Source organism: Amblyomma mixtum, chromosome 9 (assembly GCF_055824585.1).
Source record: "Amblyomma mixtum isolate Tamu chromosome 9, ASM5582458v1, whole genome shotgun sequence".
NCBI lineage: Eukaryota > Metazoa > Arthropoda > Arachnida > Ixodida > Ixodidae > Amblyomma > Amblyomma mixtum.
Genome location: NC_143020.1, coordinates 82,796,121 through 82,819,443, shown reverse-complemented (window position 1 = coordinate 82,819,443; position 23,323 = coordinate 82,796,121). Strand labels below are relative to the sequence as shown.

Genomic DNA, 23,323 nt, shown 5'->3' with positions numbered 1-23,323 from the left:
TTGAAATGGAGGGAAAAAATGGTGCTGCTACTCCTGTCACAATAAGTCTGCACAAAAATGGCGGATGACGTGCAACCTCTCTCACTTTTTCGCTAAATATTTATTACTGGGTTTTGCTATGTGGAGGAAAAAAAACACATTATTTTTCACAACCACACAGCGCAAAGACAAACACGAACAAGTAATGAAACACCACAAACTTTATTTTTGACATGAACGTTGCGAAATTTACGTTAAATAATGAAATAGCACCTAGGTGCAGCCCGTCCTCAGAAAAAGCTGTCAGTTCGCTTTATGCACAGTTGTGAACATAGGGCGTAAAAGCGTTAATGAGGCCTACTTCCGGTGACGTGCACTGTTCATCTTGTGGTCCGACTGTGTTCAGACTTTTATTATAAGACGCTATTACAAGGCAAAGTTTTGGTCACTGACTAAGTAAAAAAACAAAACAAAAAGGACGTTTCGGGTCCCGCACGGGACCCTTGTTCACAATAAGGCTGTCCCGGAAAAGAGGGGCTTACATAGTCTTCAAGATCCTACGTAAGCTTTTTCCGTAGATGATTCTTGTTCATCGTGTTCGGTGTCGTCTGGATGACTAAGGACTCTAGATGTAATCATGCAATGAAGTTTCTTTCCGTTGGCACGATGGTCGCCTCGTCCCAGCCTATCTCATGGCCGGTGGTCTGCACGTGTTGCGCAATCGCGTTTTTTGACACGTGCTTGCACCTAACGTCATTCTGGAAGTTTCCGCTGAAAGTTTCCGGTCTCTCTGATGTGGACAGCGGGGCAGTCGCTGCAAGGGATGCGATAAACTACGCCAAGGAACTTGGCACGTGGCAATCGGTCCTTCACATATACAAGCTCGGCTCAGAGCTTGCTTGTTGGCACGTGTAAGATGTGCACGCCGTGCTTCCTGAAGATCCGGGAAAGGGTTTCGCTGACTTGAGGCACATAGGGGATCTCATCCCGCTTCATCGCCTTTGCTGCTGGCAGTCTGTCGCGCGCGTGCTTGCGCTTCCTTGTCACTTTGCAGACAAAGTTTCTAGGGTAGCTGTTTCGCTCAAGGTCCGGTTTCACCACTTTCAGGCTTGCTGAGTCCGAGGAAATATTTCGTGCACGGTTGACTAGTGAGGCAACCACTGATCGTTTGTGAGCCGGAGGGTGAGCCGATTCAAAATCCACGTATCTTCCCGAGTGCGTTGCTTTCGGAAGACGCTGAAGCATAATCGGTGAGCATCGCGTTTGACGTTGACGTCCAAAAACGAAATACTGCTATTCGCCTCCTCTTCCAGGTGAAGTTTATGAATGGCTCCACGGCGTTCAGGAGCTCAAGAAAGCTTTGCAAATGGTGCTTTTCTAAAACAAAGAAAGCAGTAATCAACGTACAGTCTTTGTCAAATGTTTAGAGCCCAGGGGGTTTGCTTGTAAGCCTTGCAGTGGTCCTCCTGAAGCATTCGTAGAAGTCCTGACCATTCGAGGAGGCAGGACCAGCAATCTTCTTACCTTCAGGAAATTTGGAGCGCTGGAGACGCATTACGAATCACGCAGTGTGGCTCAGAAGCAAACCTTCTGTGCTCCAAGCTTTTGACAAAGGCTGTACTTCGGGAACACCATTGGACGTGACGCAAACGAATCCAAAGCTTTTCTCTCAATGGCTTCCGTTGTCAGGTCAACCGACAAGACGGCGGCCGGCGTGGTTTGGTGGCTCCGCTCTGTTGTGTCGTCGCTGCCTCTGTACTGAATCTTTCCCGATCGTTTCGCTAAGCTCAATGGATCATTTATAAATAGCAACACGTCGTCACGACTCACATGTCCACTCCAGATATTAGTGGCAAAGATTATGAATAGTAATATAAACGTTTCACTTTGCATTCTCCCCCTTGACAACGCATCGACAGTGACACGTACCTGGTGTTTCACGAAAGCACACCACTAACTTTTAAAAATAGGGTATTTCAGGTAAACAGATGTTGTTCGCGGCATCGTTATGCCAGTGCTGGCGGGCATCACAAAAAAGGTCGATCATCCTAAGTAAAGGGTTTAACTCAATTCGAACAGTTAACTTTGAACTATTATCGATATGCGCCTGGTTGCAATCAGAGATTTGTAGCCAGCCGGCAGCAGTAGCCATATCAGTTTTTAGAATTTCGTGCACGCGATTACCGTGACCACTGTGGCTCAACATATTTGGCCATTTCTGGCGTCAGTCGAGGACCGCGCGCCGGTAGAGTGGACGTGGACACGTCGCTGTAGAGCGTCGTGTCCACTCGGCGGAGTACGTGCCATATGACCAACTGTGCCCGGCCTGCGCTGTTTGGTGCTTCCAGCTGCTCGCCACTTTATTGCTCCAGCTCAAGGTAATGGGGGGGGGGGGGGGGGAGACTATCACTTGGCTGGCACGTGCACCACGGGATAGCGCAGTTTGATGGACGTGGCTGTGCGGCGCTCTGCGCAGGCGCGCGCCTTGCGAATGTCGCGAGAAATTGACCAAATTTGTTGAGCTCCAATGGCGAGGGTAATCGAGTTTTCGAAATTCTAAAAGCTGACATGGCTATTACTAATAGCCAGCTACCACTCTGCAACTGCAATCAAGCTCCTATCTATAAGTGTTGGAAAGTTAAATAATATATTTACGAATGACTTTACGACTCAACACGATTTGCCTGTTTCTCGACATCCGCCAACACTGGTAGTACTATGCCGCAAAAATTACCAGACGGTTTAGCATAGTTGAGCACGGAATATCGTCCAGTAGCACTAGTTACGGTGGGCACTTAAAGGTGCACTGAAGAGGATTCTGAACTTGTCTTTTTGCTACGGGAACTCGATCTACACGATCCTAGCATTCTTAGAAACTGTGACTTATTGCCCTGTGTGGGCGATTTCCCTAATAAAATTGAATTTACGTCTGGCTCCCGCCTTTAATTTTTGAATTCTCCCCGTACGGTGGGCGGAGTCGACCAACGCGTGACGTGCCTTTCAGCCAGCTCCGTGGAGGCTTTGCGTTCGCTTTATTTTGTTTTTTAGGTTTCCGTGAATAAATAGTTTCATTCGCAGATAATATAGCCGCAAAATAAGCCCGCAGAAACAAAAATACGCGCGGGCTATTTGCTACTACGGACTACTACGTATTACTCCGCCGATGGCAGAGCGGCAAGCCGCCACGGGACTCGGTGAAAGGCGCTCCACGCGTTGGTCGTTTCCGCCCACCGTACGGGGGAGAATAGACCCTTTAGAAAATTCAGTCTGGCAACTCGGCAGGCATCATCATCAGCAACTTTCGTCGGCGCCGGGCGCCATATTTTGGGCACCTTTGGCTGGAAGACGCGCAGCTATAGCGCTCTGCACAGCCTTTGCACTAGTTTCCACCTTGTGGCATGTCTGGCTGCGTTTGTGAAAGCGATGGCCGAAAATTTGCAGTGGTCGAGGGACTTGACTGTCATCCCGGGCGGATTTTCGGAAAGGCTTTTGGACTCCTATTGTCCGGCCGCACCTCTCAGCGAAGCTGCAAGCCAGTATTACTGCGATCCGTTGACAGGCGGAAAATTTGCAGTGGTCGAGGGACCTGACTGTCATTCCGGGCGGATTTTCGGAAAGGCTTTTGGACTCCTATCGTCCGGCCGCACCTCTCAGCGAAGCTACAAGCCGGTATCACTGCGATCCGTCGACAGTGTGCGTTGCCGTGTCACCCTGCAGGTCGAATCTATTGTCGAGGAGGGTTAACAACACTTGGACCGGGCTCGACTACGAGCAGGTGCACTACGGGGCGATATGCGTGTGGATCCGGATACGGGCGCTCGATCAGCAGTGCCGGTGCGCTAGCCGTCGGTGCGAAATCAGTCGCGTTGTAGTTGTTCACCATCTAGGCCTAGCGACGACTAGGGCAGTCGGGGACCAGCGCGCAGTTCGTCGCCCGGCGTTGCCGCAGGCGATGTCGTTGCCGAAAGCTCCACTCTAGCACAGGCATGCTGTCGTTGCCAGAATCTAGCATGCATCCTTTCTGGTAGCATGGCTGTTTTGTGTTTTCTTGTGCGAACGTGAAGTAAGCCGAGCCTGCCGGCCGGCCAGCCTGGATTCCATCTGCCGGCGTCATAAAAACGAGCTAATGAGTGTTCTCGACGTAAATAATAAACCCTAGGATAGGGAAATGAGAAAATATATCATTTTTCTGGGTCATTGGTCAATACCGAGTTGCTGGTAAAAGTGACGTCTGTGGTACGAGCGAATTTGTTGCGAGAACCGCCTTGAAGCTGCCGCTGGCCCGACGCCGGGGTCCGGCTCGACTGGCTCCCGCTAGCTCCGCTGCTGAAGGCGCCGTAGAAATTGACCATACTATTATTTTATTGTGAGATGATGCTGTTGACGGCAAAGCGGAGTGAAGAATAGGCCTTCAATCATAGCGCAGGCGACTTCCGAAGCGCCGGCCCCTGCCGCTTCGATGCGAAGCAGCCTATAGGCCTAGCGACGACCACGGCAGACAGGCAGCCGCAGAGCTCTTCGCCCGGAGCGCCCGCGAGCGGTGCCGTTGCCGAAAGCTCGCAACATCAGCTGGCATGCTTTGTCGCCGCTCGAGTATAGCTGGCAGTCTTTCTGATAACAAGGCGATGCCGTTTGTTCTTGCAATATTTGTACACACCACTGCTGCGCTGCGGCGAAGTGCGACACCGGTTGTGGGCGGAGCTTGGGCAGAGCGGCGCAGCAGTGCTTGCCGCTGCGTGTGTCCCTGCTTGCTGTGGTGTGGCAGTTCGGAAGCGGCGACCGGAGCGTGTTGCCGGACATGTGTCTCCTGCCTTAGCCAGAGTGCATAGGCACCCTGACCGAACGAAAACACAAAGCTGCTGCTGCTGCACTCCGCCTATGTCGCCGTCGTTTGCTGCATGCTCGCAACAGAGAGAACGACGGCGCTCCTCGCCGCGCCGCATCGTCGTGCTGTTTTTCGCGCACACGGAACTCTCTATGAATGGACGTGGATGCTTGAAAATCCAAAACAAGCGCGTTTGAGCTACGTTTTGATTTTGTGACGCGCCGAAACAGTCGCCAGCATCGGAATGCATGTCCTCGAGTGCGCCGAAGGTGGCACCTTTATTTTTGTGCTCACTATACAGCGGAGCGGCTACACGGTAGAAGGAACTTTTCGCTGCTCTTTCAATACTTATATCATTTATTTTAATGTGAAAACGAACAGGTCACGGACGAGAAGAAAGAAGCATGCAGCTACTCCGTGCGCTCCGTGCTCTGGAAACACAGCTTGTTTCCGTGCGCGTCTCTTCGCCGCGCTGGCTGCAGAAAGGCACACAGCAGCATGCCGGCATAGCTACTATAGCTTGGTGCAGAGAGCCAATGTCAAGGAACATGGATAAGACATAGAAACAAGAAAATTGAGCTTGTTGTGGCTTCGCCGGTCGCCGTACTTTTCAATCTGGCCCGAGAGCATACCGGCAGGCGTATGCCCAAGTAATGGCGGAGGTACCGCGGTTTGCGCACCACACACCAGATGGCGCTGAATTTTCTAAAGGGTCTATTGAAAAAGAAAGGCGGGAGCCGGACGTTAATTCGATTTAATTAGGGAAATCGGCCATGCAGGGCAATAAATCGCAGTTTCTAAGAAAGCTCGGCACGTGTAGATCGAGTTCCCGCGGCAAAAAGACAAGTTCAGATTCCTGTTCAGTGCAGCTTTAAATCCTTGCGTGCTGTGAATGCGAAAGCATGGTTAGGCCCAAAGGTGTTTACACTAAAGGCGTTAACCATAAAGGCACCTGACCGAAAATCGTTTGACCCTTTAAAGACATTTTCCTTGAAGGCCTTCACCCAGATGTACGCTCCATCAAGGCCTTCACGCAGGCGAAAGTCCGCCGAGAGTACATACCTTACAGGTTGCCCACAACCCGGCGGTCACGTGGGCCACCTGCCAAAAGGCAGGCAGGCTTCAGGGACGTATACACGCATGCTTGAAGCCCTTAAAGAGCGTCTAGTAATGCTACCGCTCTAAAGAACTGCTCTTTGCCACAGAAACCTTAGTTTTAAAAATGAGTGGAAGGCTTCCCTGAAACACCTCGTATACTGTTCCGCCAAAGAGAACGCTATCGCTACGAATAACGGCTGATTTGCAGTTGCTCGAACCTTCTGATCACCGACACATCCTTCCTAACCATTGGGTATAGATCTTCGACTTAGGCTTGGCGGTATGTCTGGATTGTAAATGCGGTTAGCTTGAACAAAACCAAAAATACGGAACGCACAAGAGACGCCGACCACGAGCTTATCGTTACCCACATACTTTACATGAATAAGCAAGACACGCGCAATCCCCTCCACGAATGCAGGCTCGAGACTGCGTATGTTAGCATTTTAGGGGAAGAATGCAAGCGTGGAGAAAAGTGAACGTTGTCGTCCTTGGAAAAGTGTAGTTCCGTCTTCAATAAAAAAGGGGCAAACCCATATTTGAGTAAATCTCGTGAGCCAGTGTACGCAATGCTGTAATATCAGCATCGCTATTTGCACAGCTGGTTGTTGTAAGAACCCGCCTACGCAACCAACGAACGCCGTTCTGCCGTGACATCTTCAGCCGCAGGATACTGGCTTGCCTTTTTGTTTTACTCCACAGCGTGAAGAGCGGAGAAACGCCGTAGTTGTTGGCGTTGGCGAGTCGAGAAAATCCTGATTGGTCGAGAGGGTCGTGAGTGCACACCAAGAGCCGGGGAATGCAAAAATGGGGGGGGGGGGGGGCGGTGCTGCTTAAGATTGACCTTAAGGGTATACATAGTAGGTGATACCATTATGGGTTAATTAATGCCCATATATGCGGCATTAGTCATTCTTTACTTAACATTCTTATATCCCTGGGAGTCCTCATACCACTCTTGGCGCAGTGGTGCAGCGGTTAAGCGATGCGCCACTGCCCTGCGGTGGCAGCTGCTGCCCCCGGTGGGGCTTGTGAGATCGGGGCTGCATTTCCCGAGTGACCTATCATCACTTAGCTGAGAGCTGCCACTGCGGTCAGTTTGCTCACAGTCCAGTGGACAAGTCGCGATGACTGTACAAGGTCACGTGATCTGGTTGCTTCTCCGGGGATTATTTGTTCACAACGCCAACTACACCGGCGACGACGACGCCGGATTTTCTGGAGAATGGGAGCCTGGCGCTATCGCGTCAAAATGATTTCAACCTAAGGTAAATTGCAAATATGAGGTGTTAGCACGACTGAAATGTAATTACTGCATGTAAGGATGGAAACAAAATTAAATACGTTTAAAAAAAATTGGGTTAAGTAGTTGTTTGGTTTGGTTTTATGGGGTTTAACGTCCCAAAGCGACTAAGGCTTGAACCGAACCCATAATCCTTGGGTTGCTAGTATAAGACACGCGAACCCTAGGCCAACGAAGCAGGTTCGTTCGTCTTCGTTCAAGGGAAGCGTTGTGTGTCTTGTGGTTGTGTATCTTGATGTATCACGTGGCATAATGTGCCTACTGATATGCGCTAATGGGTTTGTGTAATTAGAAGTAGACACTAGTCAAGAAATAAGCGAATAAACACTAATGCTCAAGTGTCATGGCCTTCAGGCGGAGCTAGTGCGTCCTCTCTTTTTTTTCGTATTTTTTGTCGTGACACTGCAGCAGAATCTGGAGTTGCTGTTTGCTTAAAGCAAAAGATGGTCAATATTAGATTAGCGCTTGCACTGCTCGGACGACATCCCGGCCGAAACGGAATCCTCCTCTCCCGAAAGCACACACGAGAAGCACGCGCAGGCGCAGAAAAGAGAGAAAGGAAGCAGTGATAAGCATACCTGCACGTTTTATTCTAGAGCGATGCGTGCACTGACGGCCACGCCACGCCAGCTGTCCCGGGCCCATTCTGGCTAGCGGAACATGCCCCGTGTCACAACGTTCCCTGTATACGTAGTGCACGCTCTCGGCAGTACCGGAAGTCGTGTTCAGTACAGACAGGCGGCGGCGGCTTCGATGACTGACTGAGCTGACTGCACAAGGCGTGACGCGCGTAGTCGTGCACTCGTTTAACCTGCCCGGGACACATCGAAGTGAGGGTGTGTTAGGTTCGTCGCTTCACTTCAGCGAACACTTAGGACTGGCCCGGACGACAGGGCAGCTTGGAATTCATTCGAGGAGGCCAGTGACTACCTCACCAAGTGATGAAACCAAGGGACGACGGAGAGCCGGCAGGTAAGCTTGTCATCACTGAAAGCGGTGTGGCGCACCTAAATTATGGGGTAATACATTAAGAGTAGCCATGTCTTTGCCTACAACTGTATGAGGCTACGTCTATTTACATTCCGGAGAAAAGTAAGTAGATTTTTTTCCTGAGTGATGAACCAAATCTAGATATCGCATAAACGCTGGGGACTGCATTTGCTGCCATGTCCAACATCCTTGGACAATAAATTTGAACATTGGGGAAACTGTAAGGTGCCGTGAAGGAAATATTGAAGGTAATGGCCCATTCTTTGGACGTGTAGCAAAATATTTTTTGTTTGTTTTATATAGCTGGCATCGTACAGTTCACACGGTCGTAGAAGACAAATGGGGAATGCTTTCGACGACAGCAAAAAAGTTGATACGAAAAATGCAAGCCTGCCGACGGGAGATCTGCAGATATATCCTGCAGATCCTGATGGGCTTGCGAATTCTTTTCTTAAACGTTTTGCAACGCAATTATCAGAGTTTTTAGCGCAGATATTTCAAGTCTCTTTAATTTCTGGTGATGTGCCGGAGGACTGGAAAATGGCCCGCGTTGTACCAATCCATAAAAAAGGGGATAAGCTCAGTATTTCTAACTACAGACCGATTTCAATTACTTCTTCTTGTTGTAAGTTAATAGAACACATAGTCTCTGGGTACCTTAATTCGTTTCTTGCTGAAAATAACATTTTATCCTTTTTGCAACACGGCTTCAGAAAGGGTATGTCCACCGTGACGCAGTTGGTTTCTACTGTTAATGAATTCCAAGTTGTTCTTGATAAATCCGGACAGGTTGATGTTCTTTTTTTAGACTTCCGCAAAGCTTTTGACACTGTTTCTCATGGTAAACTCATTTCTAAATTAGATAGTATTGGCGTCCCTACTTATCTTGTCAACTGGATTCATGCTTATCTTAAACATAGGAAACAATACGTAGATGCTAATGGCTGCAGATCTAACGATCTTCCAATTAATTCAGGTGTACCTCAAGGCAGCGTCTTAGGGCCACTGCTTTTCCTAATCTATATAAATGATCTGTCTGCTTCCATCCCCGGGAATGTCTCTTTAAAGCTTTTTGCAGATGATTGCATACTTTTTAAGACCATAAATAACCAGAACGATCACTACATCTTGCAAAATGCGCTTCTAGCTGTTCATCAGTGGTGCGTAAAATGGGATATGCAACTAAACCTTGATAAAACTGTTCTCTTACGCATTTCGCGCAAAAAGCATTTTAGTTCCTTCTCCTACACCCTGCAAAATCATGTAATCCACGAGGTTACACAATATAAATATTTAGGGGTAACGTTAACTCATGACTTAACATGTACTTCACACATTGCAGACATTTGCTCCTCGTCCTTTTCTAAGCTTTGTTACTTAAGGCGGAAGCTTAAAGATGCCCCAAGTAAAGTTAAACTCCTTGCATACTCAACATTCATTAGGTCCAAATTAGAGTACGCTTCGGTATTATGGGATCTATTCATAAAGAAAGACATATACAAGTTAGAGATGGTGCAAAGGAAAGCGGTTAGGTTTATTTATGACAAATACAGGAGGTTACTCACCTACAACACTAATGAAAACCAACCATATTCCATTACTGGAAGTACGCAGAAAAATTTCCCTTCTGTTGTTTATGCACAACCTTTTAACACATAAACTAAACATACCCCGCCCTGCAATTCTCAAACAATTGTCGCGCCGAACACACCATTCACGAATTCATTTGCTGCATTTTTGCAAAGACTGACTCATTGAAGCACAGTTTTTTTCCACGGACTGTTTCCGACTGGAACTCTCTTCCCGAGGCCATTTTCCAGTCCTCAAATTTTAGTAAAGCTTTTGAGAAGCATTTTCTGGAGTGAATGAGCGTTGTATTTCGTTATTCTGCTCATTGTTTGTAACCCCATGTATTTTCATAGTATTTGTCATTTTCAATGCCTTGTATAGCCCCTCCTGCATGGGCCAATCTACTGGCCTGCAGTATTATGAAATAAATAAATAAATATCAGTTGTTATAGTGAAATCTTACATTACATGCAGAAAATGCGTTCGTAAAATTTTTCCCGTTCAAAAATGCTTTAGTCCAGAATTGCTAGTTATGGCAGGGAGACACGCAGAAATCTGTAGAATGTGGGATGTTTTTTGCCTTAGCAGGCAGCCCGTTAAGATGCGGTGTGTAGCTGCCAGCAAAATGTATTAATGTTCTTATCGCAATAGGTTCAGCTCAAGGCAGCTTCTTTTTTCGGTTCGTGACTGATCGATGAGGCAAAGGCTCTTACGTTTGCGAAAATTGCTGAATCTTGCTGCGTCACTATACGACGTGGCACAGCTCGTTGAAGTGGCAGCCCGATGTGGTTGTTCCAGCGTGAAAATTCTCGTTGGTCAGAGGTTCTCATGCTTTTCGCTCTGGAATAAATTTTTCCGGTGGCCCCGCCGCGGTGGCTCAGTGGTTACGGCGCTCGGCTGCTAGCCCCATATACACGGGTTCGATCCCGGCCGCGGTGGCCGAATTTCGATGAAGGCGAAATTCTAGAGGCCCGTGTGCTGTGCGATGTCAGTGCACGTTAAAGAGCCACAGGTGGTCGAAATTTCCGGAGCCCTTCACTACGGTGTCCCTCATAGCCTGAATCGATTTGGGACGTTAAACCCCAATAAACCAATTATTTTTGTGGTGCAATGAAGTGTGATAAGACATTGTGACAAGCCTGTTGGGTGCAACTGCACAGCCAAATTATTAGACTACAATATACTGATTCCGTTCCATCAACGTGGAAAACTAGTCACACAAGTGTGAAGTGGTCCGTTTCGTTGCTCGCAGAAATGGCTGCGCGCTGTGGGTTTGTGCTTGGTGAACAGCTTTGAAGTGGCAACGCTGCGAAAAGGAGGCCCGTTGATTCGGTTTAGCGTGCATGGCATGGTTAAAATTAGCTCTTAAAGCGCGCACGTTAAAATTTCCATCACACGGATTTATCTCGGCTCACGGCGGCATTAAATAACCAGGCTTTTTTTGCAATGATTATTCAACAGTAAGCCGTTTAAGCCTGCGCAGTCTGCCTTTGAGTCGGTTTGTCAGTCTTTGCATCTGCACTGCCTGTTTGTAAATATTCTGGTTTATCATTTGATGACTTTGTCCTTTTACGCCGAAAGTGTTCACATTACGACGTTTCCAAGTATTCGTGCTTTTTGATATGTTTAAAGATTGCGCTTTGTGACTACATCCTTCATTTGCCAGCGCAGTTCATAGCTGTATCTTTAACTCGAGCAAACTTATCGCGGTATCGAGTGCCGTAAAGAACTTCATGCAATGAACCTCTTGCTTGAAGCCTTTTAACTGGTTTGCCTCTGCTGCCTTTCAATATATGCCACGTCTTTAGTAAACCTACATATTAATGTGGAGAATTTGATGCCGCACGTAAACACTTCCCATAAGATTCACATTCATGATTGGATTGTTCGGGTCAGTAATAATTCACGAAGCTCTCTATAATTTGTTTGACAAATCGATCCGTACATCGGTTGCAAGCTTAATCAAAGCGACCATGCCTAGAATTTAACCACAATCCTACAGCATGAATGCCAAAACAAAACAGCTATGAAAAAAAAGGAACACTCAGTGAAACTGAGGCGACCCACTCTTGGAGTAAAATGATTAATAAGTTAATATATAAAATATAAGAAGTGTTAAGGAGTTAAAATATTTCTCCACGTACGGAGTAGGCTGCACGGTGCATTAAATGGCAGCCATTACTTCATTTTCTCTCAACATGCGTATGGCTCTAAGCTATATACGGGACACATGTTATTGAACTGCGTGTTTAATGTGACACGCACGACAGCTTATTTGCATGGACTGATAAAACATGTGCGCCAAAAGTTCCATTAATCTTAGCTCCATGACTGGTAGTGAAAGTTTCGACACGTGTATGAAGGGCTTCGAGCGTCTCTGCACCGAATGAATGGCCGATCTGTCGCGATAGGAATCTGTAAAACAATTTTAGTTGTATTTTGCCAATCGTTCAGCTCTTGAAAAGAAGGAACCTGGAAAACTCAAGCTGCTGAAAACACAACCGTGGGAGTTTATAGCCTCCGTGGATAGCTTCAAACCGCGAAAAACTTGCAGATTTAAATGCATCGAAGCTCGGAACTCCTATTTAGCCCCATGACATCTTGGCTAGTCGTGCAAAATAAAAGAGAAAGACTCTGTTCTAATGGAGAACACTCCTTTATCAAAGGAAAGAAAATAGTTGGGCTTCAAAGATAGTCAAAGATGAGGGTATCAATCTTGAGATAATAGAATTGCTAATAGATATTCACCTGTCTATTAAAAATCCTAGAATTGCGTGGAAATAGATGACGAGAGCAGCAAGCAATGTCGGCAACCTATAAAGGCAGTTTGTCTACTCTCATCATTGGTGTTCATTATCTCGCTGATAAACATGGAAATAAAGCTGAGAGCGCTTAACTAATATACTCTCTCATATAAACTAAGAGTAACAGTTGTATAGCCAGGACTCTCGGGTTTAATGCATGCTGATGGTTTTATGCCATTAACTGATACCCAAGTTGATATGCGCTAACTTGCTAATATTTCTGAAAAACTTCGTCTGAAAGAACGCCGCATGACACCCGGCCTACACCGGGTCTGTAAGCGAGACTTGCACATATAAGAGGACCGCTGAATATGGCAGGGTAGTCTCTTGCTGGCGTAATGTGAAATACTTCACGGTGGTGAGATGGCGCACGCGATAAGTAGGAGACAAGTAAGCTTCACACACTCACTTGTGTCCCTGCTGTTTTTTGCGCTGTGTATCTATCACTCTGTCATACCAACTAGCCTGAAATGCCATGTAGTCTACATAGCATTTTATGCGAAGCATACTACTTTAGCTACCACTTCAGCCCTTCACCGGGGTTATGCGCCTCCAAATCACGTGATACATGACATCACACCACGTGACACGATGACGTCACGACAGTAGAGAAACGGGGGCCCACCTCGCGCCGTCGCTGTGGTTGTGCGCCTCCAAATCACGTGACAGGATGATGCCACACCACGTGACACGCTGACGTCACGGCAGTGGAGAAACGGGGGCGCACCTCGCGCCGTCGCTGTGATTGTGCGCCTCCAAATCACGTGACACATGACGTCACACCACGTGACACAATGACGTCACGACAGATGGCAGACGGGGCTCCAACTTGTGCCGTCGCTGCGGTTGCACGCCATGTGAATCACGTGGTATGGTGACGTCACACTCCCGCGCATTTCGAACGCGCGTTCACACTCGGTGTAGGTGAAACGCTCGCTCCACCGGGCAGGCGGACGCGGCTTCCGTGGCAATCCAGGCGCTCACCCAACGCGCGTCTCGGGGTTAGTCGGCGTTCCGCTGTAGCCATGCCGTTGTCTTCCCCCACGACGAAGGCTTCTAGTGGTTGTACTAAATTAACCAAGTATTCAACCAAGGAAAGCCATCAATATGCTTCGCATCTGACTAGGCTTAACCTTAGCTAAGCCTCAGCTATTTTTAATTCTTCTCTAATCATCTCTTGCAGGAATTTTTTTATTCCACTGAAAACGCGGCTTGGTGGAGCTAGAGCCAAAGACGAAGGCGAAAGCAAATAATAAAAGCAAGTACGGACAAAACATAGGAAATAGCCTCCTTGCAAGGCTATGTTCACGTACCCAGTATCACTCGTACTCGGCACGAGACAACAGCCGCGTATAAGTAGCGCCATCTCAGCGGGAGCTTTGAAGCAACTACGACAGATGGCGGCCATGATTGGGGCTTGTCGGCTTGTTAGAGATGTCCCCATTTCTGCCATACCCAGCCGCGATGGCGTGCAACTTACACCCTGCTGCACGGACGCGTCTAAAAACATTTGTATCGGCTAGCATTCAGAAAGGTATTCAACGCAGTTACGCTATTTCCAGCAGCGCTACACAACCATTTCCAAAGCCAGCGGAAAGCTCCAAGATTCACCCGTCGTTCTCGCATGCGGAAAGTGCGGGGTCGATCCCCAGTGCCTCCAGGTGTCCGCCGGTGGTGCAAGGGGTGCAAGCTTTCCCCTGCCCGGTGCTCGGCTTCTTTAGGGTGACATGTTTGGAAAATAGGTCTTTGACCTCACCTTGAGTAAAAGAAACAACCCGTGTGCAATGGCGCCATAAAAATTCGTCATCATCATGATTCTATCGTTGTAATGCAGTTGCGTTGCAACCGTCAGGACTTGTTTTAATCACTGATTTACACTAGTGAGAGTAATTATGGGGGCTGTGGTCCAGAAAATTTTCAGTGGAAAAATATGAAAATTCTAACAGCCGCCGCGGTGGCTCAGTGGTTATGGTGCTCGGCTGCTGACCCGAAAGACGCGGGTTCGATCCCGGCCGCGGCGGTTGAATTTCCTTGGCGGAGAAATTCTAGAGGCCCGTGTACTGTGCGATGTCAGTGCACGTTAAAGAGCGCCAGGTGGTCGAAATTTCCGGAGCCCTTCACTACGGCGTTTCTCATAGCCTCAGTCGCTTTGGGACGTTAAACCCCATAAACTAAACTAAACGAAACTTAACTAAAATTCTAACAAAATAAGTTTAACCACAGGATCAGTTATTAAAACATTCAAGGAAGCAGGGAGAGTGAAAGTATTTAAAAAAAAAATGGCTGCTCGTTTAGCATCGATAAGCAAGAAATATTGCGCGAAAGCAGCTTTTTTAGGTAGACAACACCTCCACATATATGAAAGCACAATTGAGCTGTCCACTGACCCAGGAAGCCAGTTATGCGTGTCTTAAAATGCATGGCTAAAACCCTACAAAAATATGTTGTAAGCAGAGAAAAGGTTCTGTTTTAATTTTCTACTGGGACTGCACCCCATCATGTGTAGTTTGCCCTGACTAGCAGTTTACTGTCCAATAGAAACACCCTGGATTTCGATAAATTTCAATTTGCGACATTTTCGTTCGAACTGTGGAAGGGAACCACTTCCATTCAAGGCCTATACGAATCTATCCTGTTATTATCGAAAACGCATGGCGGCATACACATTTGATTTACAGGGCACTCTATGTTAAATACCTGTCGCCGCGGTGGCTCAGCGGTTATGGTGCTCGGCTGCTGACCCGAAAGACGCTGTTTCGATCCCGGCCGCGGCGGTTGAATTTCTTTGGAGGAGAAATTCTAGAAGCCCGTGTACTGTGCGATGTCAGTGCACGTTAAAGAACCCCAGGTGGTCGAAATTTCCGGAGCCCTCCACTACGGCGTCTCTCATAGCCTTAGTCGCTTTGGGACGTTAAACACCATAAAACAAACAAACAAACAATGTTAAATACCTACCAAGTAAAGACTACAGGGAAGTCCGTGCTTTGGGATACGCATCGATGCTCACTTAAATAATACGGCTGTGTTCCAAGTGCAAGTTCAGTGCTCTCGACGTTTACAGCGAGGCACAAAGCAGGTGTTTCGGACTTTTCAATTACAAAAACGTAAAAAAAGCTGGATGGAAAAATAAAATATTGACAGGATGGTTACTAGGGGTTAACGCTAGACTCAAGGCCATCTGTTGAGGTATTTGTACTTTACGATATGTTGTGGTAGGGAAACTGAGAGCGACCTCACATCTTTATAGTTCTGTGCTCCGTTTCATACACCAGGTGCAACGCAGTGAAATGTACAGAAGTAGACCGCCGGAAAAAATAGAAGCAGGTGACTCCGCGATTGTTTTGTGGCCTAGTGGTCAAAGGCACGAGAAAGTGACAGCCTGTCGTCGGCAATAAGAGCGCATTGAATCAAGCTCATGACAGAAGTATAACGTAATAAGCCTGCAGGCGAAACATTTACTATTTTTCGCTGACCACATGGAGCGCACAACTTTCTGATCGTGGATGTAGGCAGCGCAGGCATGAGCGCTAGCGTTTACAGCGTTGCACCTGATGTATGAAACGGAGTATAGGGCGCTCTTTTAAGGTTTTCCGCACATAGCCGCTTTTCGTGTAGGCCTCCACATCAGTCTGCCGCTCTAGAAATACAGCGCCGCCGATGATGCTCTCCTCGGGCGGAGTGTTTCGCAGCAGCTGCCGCAAATGGACCGTGCTACATTGCTCCGCTTTAGCCAACCCTCCCTGCTTCCACGGTAACCACGTTCCGGATGGTTACCATGCTAAGCCTTCCTGCACTCTCGCCACACCCTCCTCCTACCGCACTACCCCTTTAACGGCAACCCTCGTCTCCTGCTAGGATAGCTGACCTCCGGTCAGTTACTAGGTACTATTGTGAGACATTCCAGCGGCTAAAAAGACAGGGACGAAAGTAGACGATACAGGACGAACGGCGGACTTCAACTGAAGTTTATTTCACAAACAGCTATAATATACAAAAGGGGGCGCAAGGAAAAGTAATCCGTGACAAGATTAACCCATAATTAAAAAAAATGCAGAAGGTGCCTGTGCCATGCCACTCATGTTTGCCACATAGGCGCACCTTCTATTCATTGCCTACCTGGCTGAATCCACCCGTTTGACTTCAGGTAATCTATTTATTTTTTGCGTAATGTCACAGAAGGGCTGCTGACGCAGTTTTTTTTTATCATTGAAAATGCTGAACGCTTAAAAAATTTCTCGGCTCTTTTCAGTCTTAAACTTACTCATCACACTTGTTCTTTCTAAAAACGCCTTGCATGCTGGCTTGTGTGGGCAACGGCGAATGTGGTCAGCTAGGTGACCTCCGCCAGATAACGAGTGAGCTGTCCGGCGATATAAACCTCAGTTGAAGTCCGGCGTTCGTCCTGTCTCGTCTACCTTCGTCCCTGTCTTTTTAGCCGCTGGAATGTCTCACAATAGTACTACCAACCAACTAGCCCAACATTCTACGCTTAACGGTTACTAGGTACCGGTTTCGCGCTCACACGCTCTTAACCATCCTCCGGTTGGGGAATTCTTTCGCTCTCCCGGTAACCGTCCGCTCACGTCATGGCTCCCTCCTTGCATGGTAACCACCCACCCAGTGGTTCTCATGGCAATATACCCATTGGTTACGACGGACGGACTGCGACGACGGACTACCTTTAAAATTTGACCGCAGCTTTCATTCACTACCACACATGTCACGAAAAACAAACGTGGCGTTGGTACGAAAATACTAATCGCATTTGCACAGCATGGCATGGATGGAAGCTACGAGACAAACTTTTTACCCAACTACAAAGTGAACAAAGATGCAGCGACCGCAACGAAAGAACACATGGTAATCTCGAGACGGAACTTTGCCATGGATTGTAATCGTTCAACTGAAAGCACATCGAATGCATTGTAAATAGGTCCACTCAATTAGACGATGCATAACTTGTCAGGCGTCCAACAAATGTCACGACTGGAGCAGTGCCCCTACCCAACTGGTATTGGAATCCTCAATGCAGGCGTGGCAGTCTTGCCTCTCAGCAAGCGGTAATAGCGTTATTAACGTGTCAGCCTATCAGTACCTGTAATTACACATTTCTTTTGGTATTTGTTGGCCAGTGAGCGCTGGCGGGCGCGGGGAACGCAAGAATGCGTATTGTTTTGAATGAATTGATTTTATCGCTCGTAGTATGAACAGCCCTACGTGAGCGGCAGATGAGACCGAATTTCAGTTTTATCGCGCGTATCACCGCAAGCAAGCATTGCCACATTCAGAAGCGGATTCGTTTCAGTCACGTAGCTCGCTGTTATCTCCCGAACGTTTAATTTGTGAAAGGAGTGACTCTGTCGTCAGCTCTGAGTCAAAATTATTCCACTCGCCATGGCCAAGCAAGCAGCGAGGGCGTACATGAGGAATTGTGCTTCTCGACGCCATAGACATTCGATCGCTCGCTCAGGTTTTCAGTGTGAACGCATTTCGATTATATTTTTTCATCTTTCAACACCGTGCCACGATTACCCTACAGGCAACCGACGACGAAGACAACACACGCGAACTGCAAGCATCGCACTTGCCGATGCTGATAGTTCATTCAGTTGAAGCGCAGTCTCCTGCTCATGGTCAGGTTGTGGCAGGCGCGCGAATGGCATATCACACACGAGGAAAAGCACAAGGCCAACACGCACACACAATTTATAGGCTTGACAGGAATAAAACGAGCGATGGCGCTTCCAGGCATAACTCTGCTCAGTCTGCAACCAAGGGCTGTAAATTATCAGCCCGTGATGGCCTCGGTGGTAGGCGACGCTCGGTTAAGACTAACGTGGCGGCAAACACCTAACGAAATGTAATAGAGGAGGACGAGGAGTGCTTCGAAACCTGTTTTCATTCACCACAAATGTCGACTTGCCTTCCTCGGTCTAGTCTGCCTCTGAGTCTAGCGCATTAGCCACGTTTACATGAATGCGGCAGAAGTCGACTCCAGTCCACTCTTTCAGGAAAGTGCAAACACATCAAGGAAGAGAGTAGAGGACGAGTCACGCTTTTCCTGCTCAAAACCCTCTTTACCTCAAAGTGCTGACTGGAGTCGACTTCTGTCCCATTCATGTAATCGCAGCTATTGATTCAACGCGCTATCGTAGTGCATTATCGTCGTTTAAATCAAAACGATGCGCTACAAAGTTGATGCGATGCGACGCGCCAGTTGTCGCATTCATGTAAACATCGCTACTCAAAAAAGATGCCAGAGCATAGCATTCCCTGTACACATGCCATCGGCTTTGAGACATGTACGGCTATCGGCCATCGATTGTAACAAGCAACTTCTATATTTGGTCCGCTTCGTAGCTCATCCTTCGATAGTCTATTAGCTGTCCCTCGAGCTGCCGAAAGTACTTTGAATGGTAGTACTTAGGTTAGAAAAATTACGCTTGGCAGACATTTCCTTGCCGTGACCTGTAATGCGGTTAAAAGGAACGCCATATGTTGAAAAAATTGCCCACGATGCAAAATTTCTAATGCAAAATTTGAGCGCAGCTCATCAGCTGTTCCAGCTTATCGATAAATTGAAGAAAATAATTAGAGCAAGACATTTATGCACAATTACAGACAATTTGTTATTTTTCACACATATTCCTTCAAGAACCACTCCACTAACAGTCCTTGATTGTCATGAAGGAAGCTTTGTGGACGAAGAAATAGATGGATATATGCTCGACTTGCTCCAGCAATGCCTGGTTCTCAAAGACTAGGTCTGCGCAAGTATTTCGTGAGGTTGTCACAGCTGTGGGAGCCGTTACCAGCGAGAGGAACAAGATGTTCTCCCGCATAAGTGGTAGGAAATTCCTGCTTGTCTTTATATCTACATTAAAGTCCCCACCCACCCTGGCCGGTGGCAGTGTTTCTGGCACAACGTTATCAGTGCTTAAAACATGCAGCGCACATCTGTCAATACCGCCACGAAGCTTAAAGCATGATTGAGGTGTAACCGCTTGGCGCAGAATCACTGGGCCGCTTCGGAACCATGAGTCTCACTCACTCGCCTGCAACGAGACGTCCGGCGAAATAGCGGCGGTGTAGCTGCCACCGCCGACGCGCGCGCGCTCGTTCTACCGCTTCTGTGTGACGTCACGGTTACTATGCACAGCTGCGCCCCCCACTGGCGCGCCGGTTGCTAAGGGGGGAAGGAGATTGCGATTTTACTTTCTCCTTTCCAAGCTCCCTCTCCACTGCTTTCGCAGCTTAAAGGGTGTCCACTGCTGGTTACAACGGAGAACGGCGACGTCGCGAAACGCAGAAACGGGCGCCCAAGAGCTGCGCTCTAAAACTTGTGCATCTCTTCGTTCAGAACAGGTGGAGGCATGAAATGAGCCGCTGGATATAATTAGCCCATCCTAAGACGTCTCATCATGGCGGTAGCCGCGACCGGGCATGGCCAGGTCTTTTGGATGCTGAACGGGCTGCCGCTTTTACCCGCTTCTATCCTTCGACGTGGGCAGCGCATCGTCACAGTAGAAGCTGCTTTCGTGGTTTGACGAAACTGCCGTCCTAATTCGCTTCTCTTCCAGCTGAACAGCTCACTCGGCGTCCTCTGCCACATTTAGAGCTTCACGTCCCTCCGCGTTCAGTGAGCTTTTCTTCTTTAGTCCTTCAGAGCGCGCTGAGCGTGCCTCGGTGCTTTCATTGCTTGAAGCGCCATTTAACTGGCATGCTTCTCTTCGGGTTTAGGTTCGCTTTAGACTGCCTTCTCACCTTCTTGTGCGGCTACATAAGACCACCTTCTCACCTTCTTGTGCGGCTACATAAGACCACCTTCTCACCTTCTTGTGCGGCTACATAAGACCACCTTCTCACCTTCTTGTGTGGCTACATAAGACCGTATTTTCATCTTCTTGTGTGGCTACATAAAGCTGCCTTCTCACTTTCTTGTGCGGCTCCATAAGGCCATATATGTGAGCGATTACATCTCTTCACATATTCGGCTCCATTGCACTACCACGGTGGGGAAACTACTGCCACGCAGCCTTTAGAAGCCTAGGCAACGGAGACTATTTACAACAGTAGTGCGAGAGAATACTAGACAGAATACTTAGCGCAAGATGTCACAGCAGTAGCGTGTCGTTTGGGGTACCGAAAAAATATGTGCTCCGTTTTCGTAGGCGTTTGTTCCATTCCTTCACAGGGCTGAAGTTTTTTGTCCAGGGCTCTGTTTTGGCGGAAAATTTCGGAACGGGTCGGAAATGGTCGACTTCATGCTCGACTTTGTTCTTTACATTTGGCTTCAGGTTCGAAGTTATGTTGCACAGTTTCGCCTTGTTTTCGGAAAGTGTTCGGCTTAGTTTGTTGAGAATCGGAGCTAAAAGAATTTCTTAGTTTAAAACGTTTAAGACATTTTTCTTGCCGCAGGCTGACATCACCAGCCATCGTATTTCGCGAGGCAAGAATGTCCACAGCCTATCTAGCTTATACGTGTTGTTCACCTGCAGAACTGCAGACTGCGGGTGAACGATAAAGATCCACTGTTAATAACGCTACCGCCTTGTCGTATTTAGAATGTCTTCTTACTTTACGAAATGCCAATATATTCCACAGCCGTGAGTGGAATAGTGGTGAAATTGCAGTGGCACCGGCGCTTTGCGGACAAAGATATGGGGAGAGGGAAACGGGCAACTTCTCTAATCCTGGCTATTCTTTGATTATGCTGTCGTTGAGTCACTTTCGAATAAGAGAAACCTAATCTCACTTTTTTAAGTTCTCATCTAATTTGCACTGGTTTCGATTAACCTTGCTTCGTTGAGCTCGGTGAGCCTCATTTCGCTATTGAATTTGCGCTATTGATGCTGTTCTTGGATGAGAATGAGCTGATGTACGCAGTTGTTAGTTTTGAAGTGGAAGGTATTGTTGCTGGGCCCATATAGGCTGCACGCTGAGCGCGGCGATGCAAATAAAGCCAACAAAACCAGCATGGAATAGGGAAATGCATGCACCGTAGGTTGCCTAGAGGGAAACACACTGACATCAGTTTCCGTTGAATCGGTTAGGCATATGGGGTTTCGAAGAGACTCCTCCGATTCATGCATGGTCTGTTTTTGACTGGGTCTGGGAACACTGAACACCTTGAAAGTGCTGTGCCTCAAGAGGCACCTCTCAGTGCATGCAATGGACAATAAAACTCCCATGCACGTCCTGTGGATGTTCAAGACGTCCCGAAGACGTCCAAGAGAGTTCCAGGGCCCATTAGCGCATGTACACCACTGGCCGGCGGGACATGAACTGTAGTCGCGAAAACCATCGCCTGCGGTTGGGAAACTTTAAAACCAATTCAAGTTTGAAGGGTTGTCGACTAACTGTGTCAGTTTAACTAAACTGCGCGGGAAAGACTGTAGACGAGATCCGCTGTACACAGTTTATTTACCGTGTATTTACAGCAGCTCGCTCAGCTGGCTACTTGAATACGGACCGAACAATTATCCGTGGCACAAAGCCGAGGGATTCGGTTAGGTCCTCGGGGTTTACCGCGCTGAACACCAGCGGTTGCAATGCAGGCCCTCACGTGTTACGGTGTCACCTTCGCCTGAACAGATGCTCTTAGTTTCGGATGTTTTGAGGCAGGATTCAGTTGCTGCATGCGACGGCGTGACACGCGCCGTCGCGAATGGCCAGGGAGGCAATAACCACCTGTTTTGTCGGCGCTGTTTAATGCCTTTCAGGTCATAGCTCTCGAATATTGATCGCCCGTAACGTACGCGTTATGTTGTAATACGCACTAGTTGGGGGTTGCGTGCCGTGTACGCCCGGCATTGACAATGCCTGGGTCTCCTCTGAACACTGTCTGCTTCTCCTCTAAGCGGTGTCTGCGCTCGCTCTGAACAATGCCTACACGCTCTCTGAACAGCGGCAAGAGTCGTTCCGTCATAGTCGGTGCGTTTACCGGTGCGCTTACTAGTGATTAACGCAGGTTGCGAAATTTCCTGCCGCCGCTCTGTGTCTGAGCTTGTGCAAAGGGTTAATAATCCATAAAGACAATACGGCGTTCGGCAGTGCTACGAAAGCTGATGTAGAAGCTAGGCCTGAAAATGGGAAGGTAGTGAGTGAGCGAGACGCGTGAGAGGGAGTGCTGAGAACTGTTTCCTGCACGCGTTAAAACTTCGGGATGCACTATGTTAAGCAAGTAGAAATATTCAATTCAATTGAAAACTTTATTTCCAACGTCTCATTGGGGGTCATGAGGCAAAAAAGCTGCCATTGGTAGCTTGAGGGTGCCTGATGCCCGTACAACGCAGCAGCATATAGCGAACAGAAAATTCTGAACACATGTACAGTTACTTTCACAATACACTTCCACATGCCATCAATAATCTGGCTGGGCGGGCTGTTGATCCTGTATGCTAGCTGTAAATGATATGCGTTTTATTCACGCGGAGCGGCGCTCGTAGACTTTTTCGTTTCCTATAACTCTGACTGCATTTCATTTCAATGGATATAGCCTTTTAATCGAAGACAGTGTGGCCTTTTCAGTTTCAGCGTTCTTAGCACAAAACTAAACTTGTTGCTGCGGTGATACTGATTTAGCACAGTGCAAAACCGTGTATGTTACAAGCATGTAATATCCTATCGGAAGCTTATCGTCGCTAATGCTATAAAATATTGGCAGCAGGCCTGTGCAGTATTGAAGATACATGGATATTGAATACGATTTTTCGATGCATTTCGTGTATCTGTATCTGGTATCACTTACCAAAT

At 47.8% G+C, this 23,323-nt stretch overlaps 1 protein-coding gene across 3 annotated transcripts in view; it reads left to right on the top strand.

Moving 5' to 3' along the window:
- LOC149329881 (prestin-like) overlaps positions 1-23,323 on the top strand; it is an 89,365-nt gene that overhangs the window by 8,523 nt on the left and 57,519 nt on the right. The window contains exon 2 of one of the 3 annotated variants that reach the window (XM_089559678.1): positions 8,070-8,177. The exons of 1 other annotated variant lie outside the window; for it this stretch is intronic. In XM_089559678.1, the coding sequence (XP_089415804.1) occupies positions 8,147-8,177 (31 nt within the window). In that variant the 5' untranslated portion in view covers positions 8,070-8,146. Of the gene's footprint in view, positions 1-7,914; positions 8,178-23,323 lie in introns of those variants that run through there. One more of the 3 variants, XM_089559677.1, reaches the window with a different exon arrangement.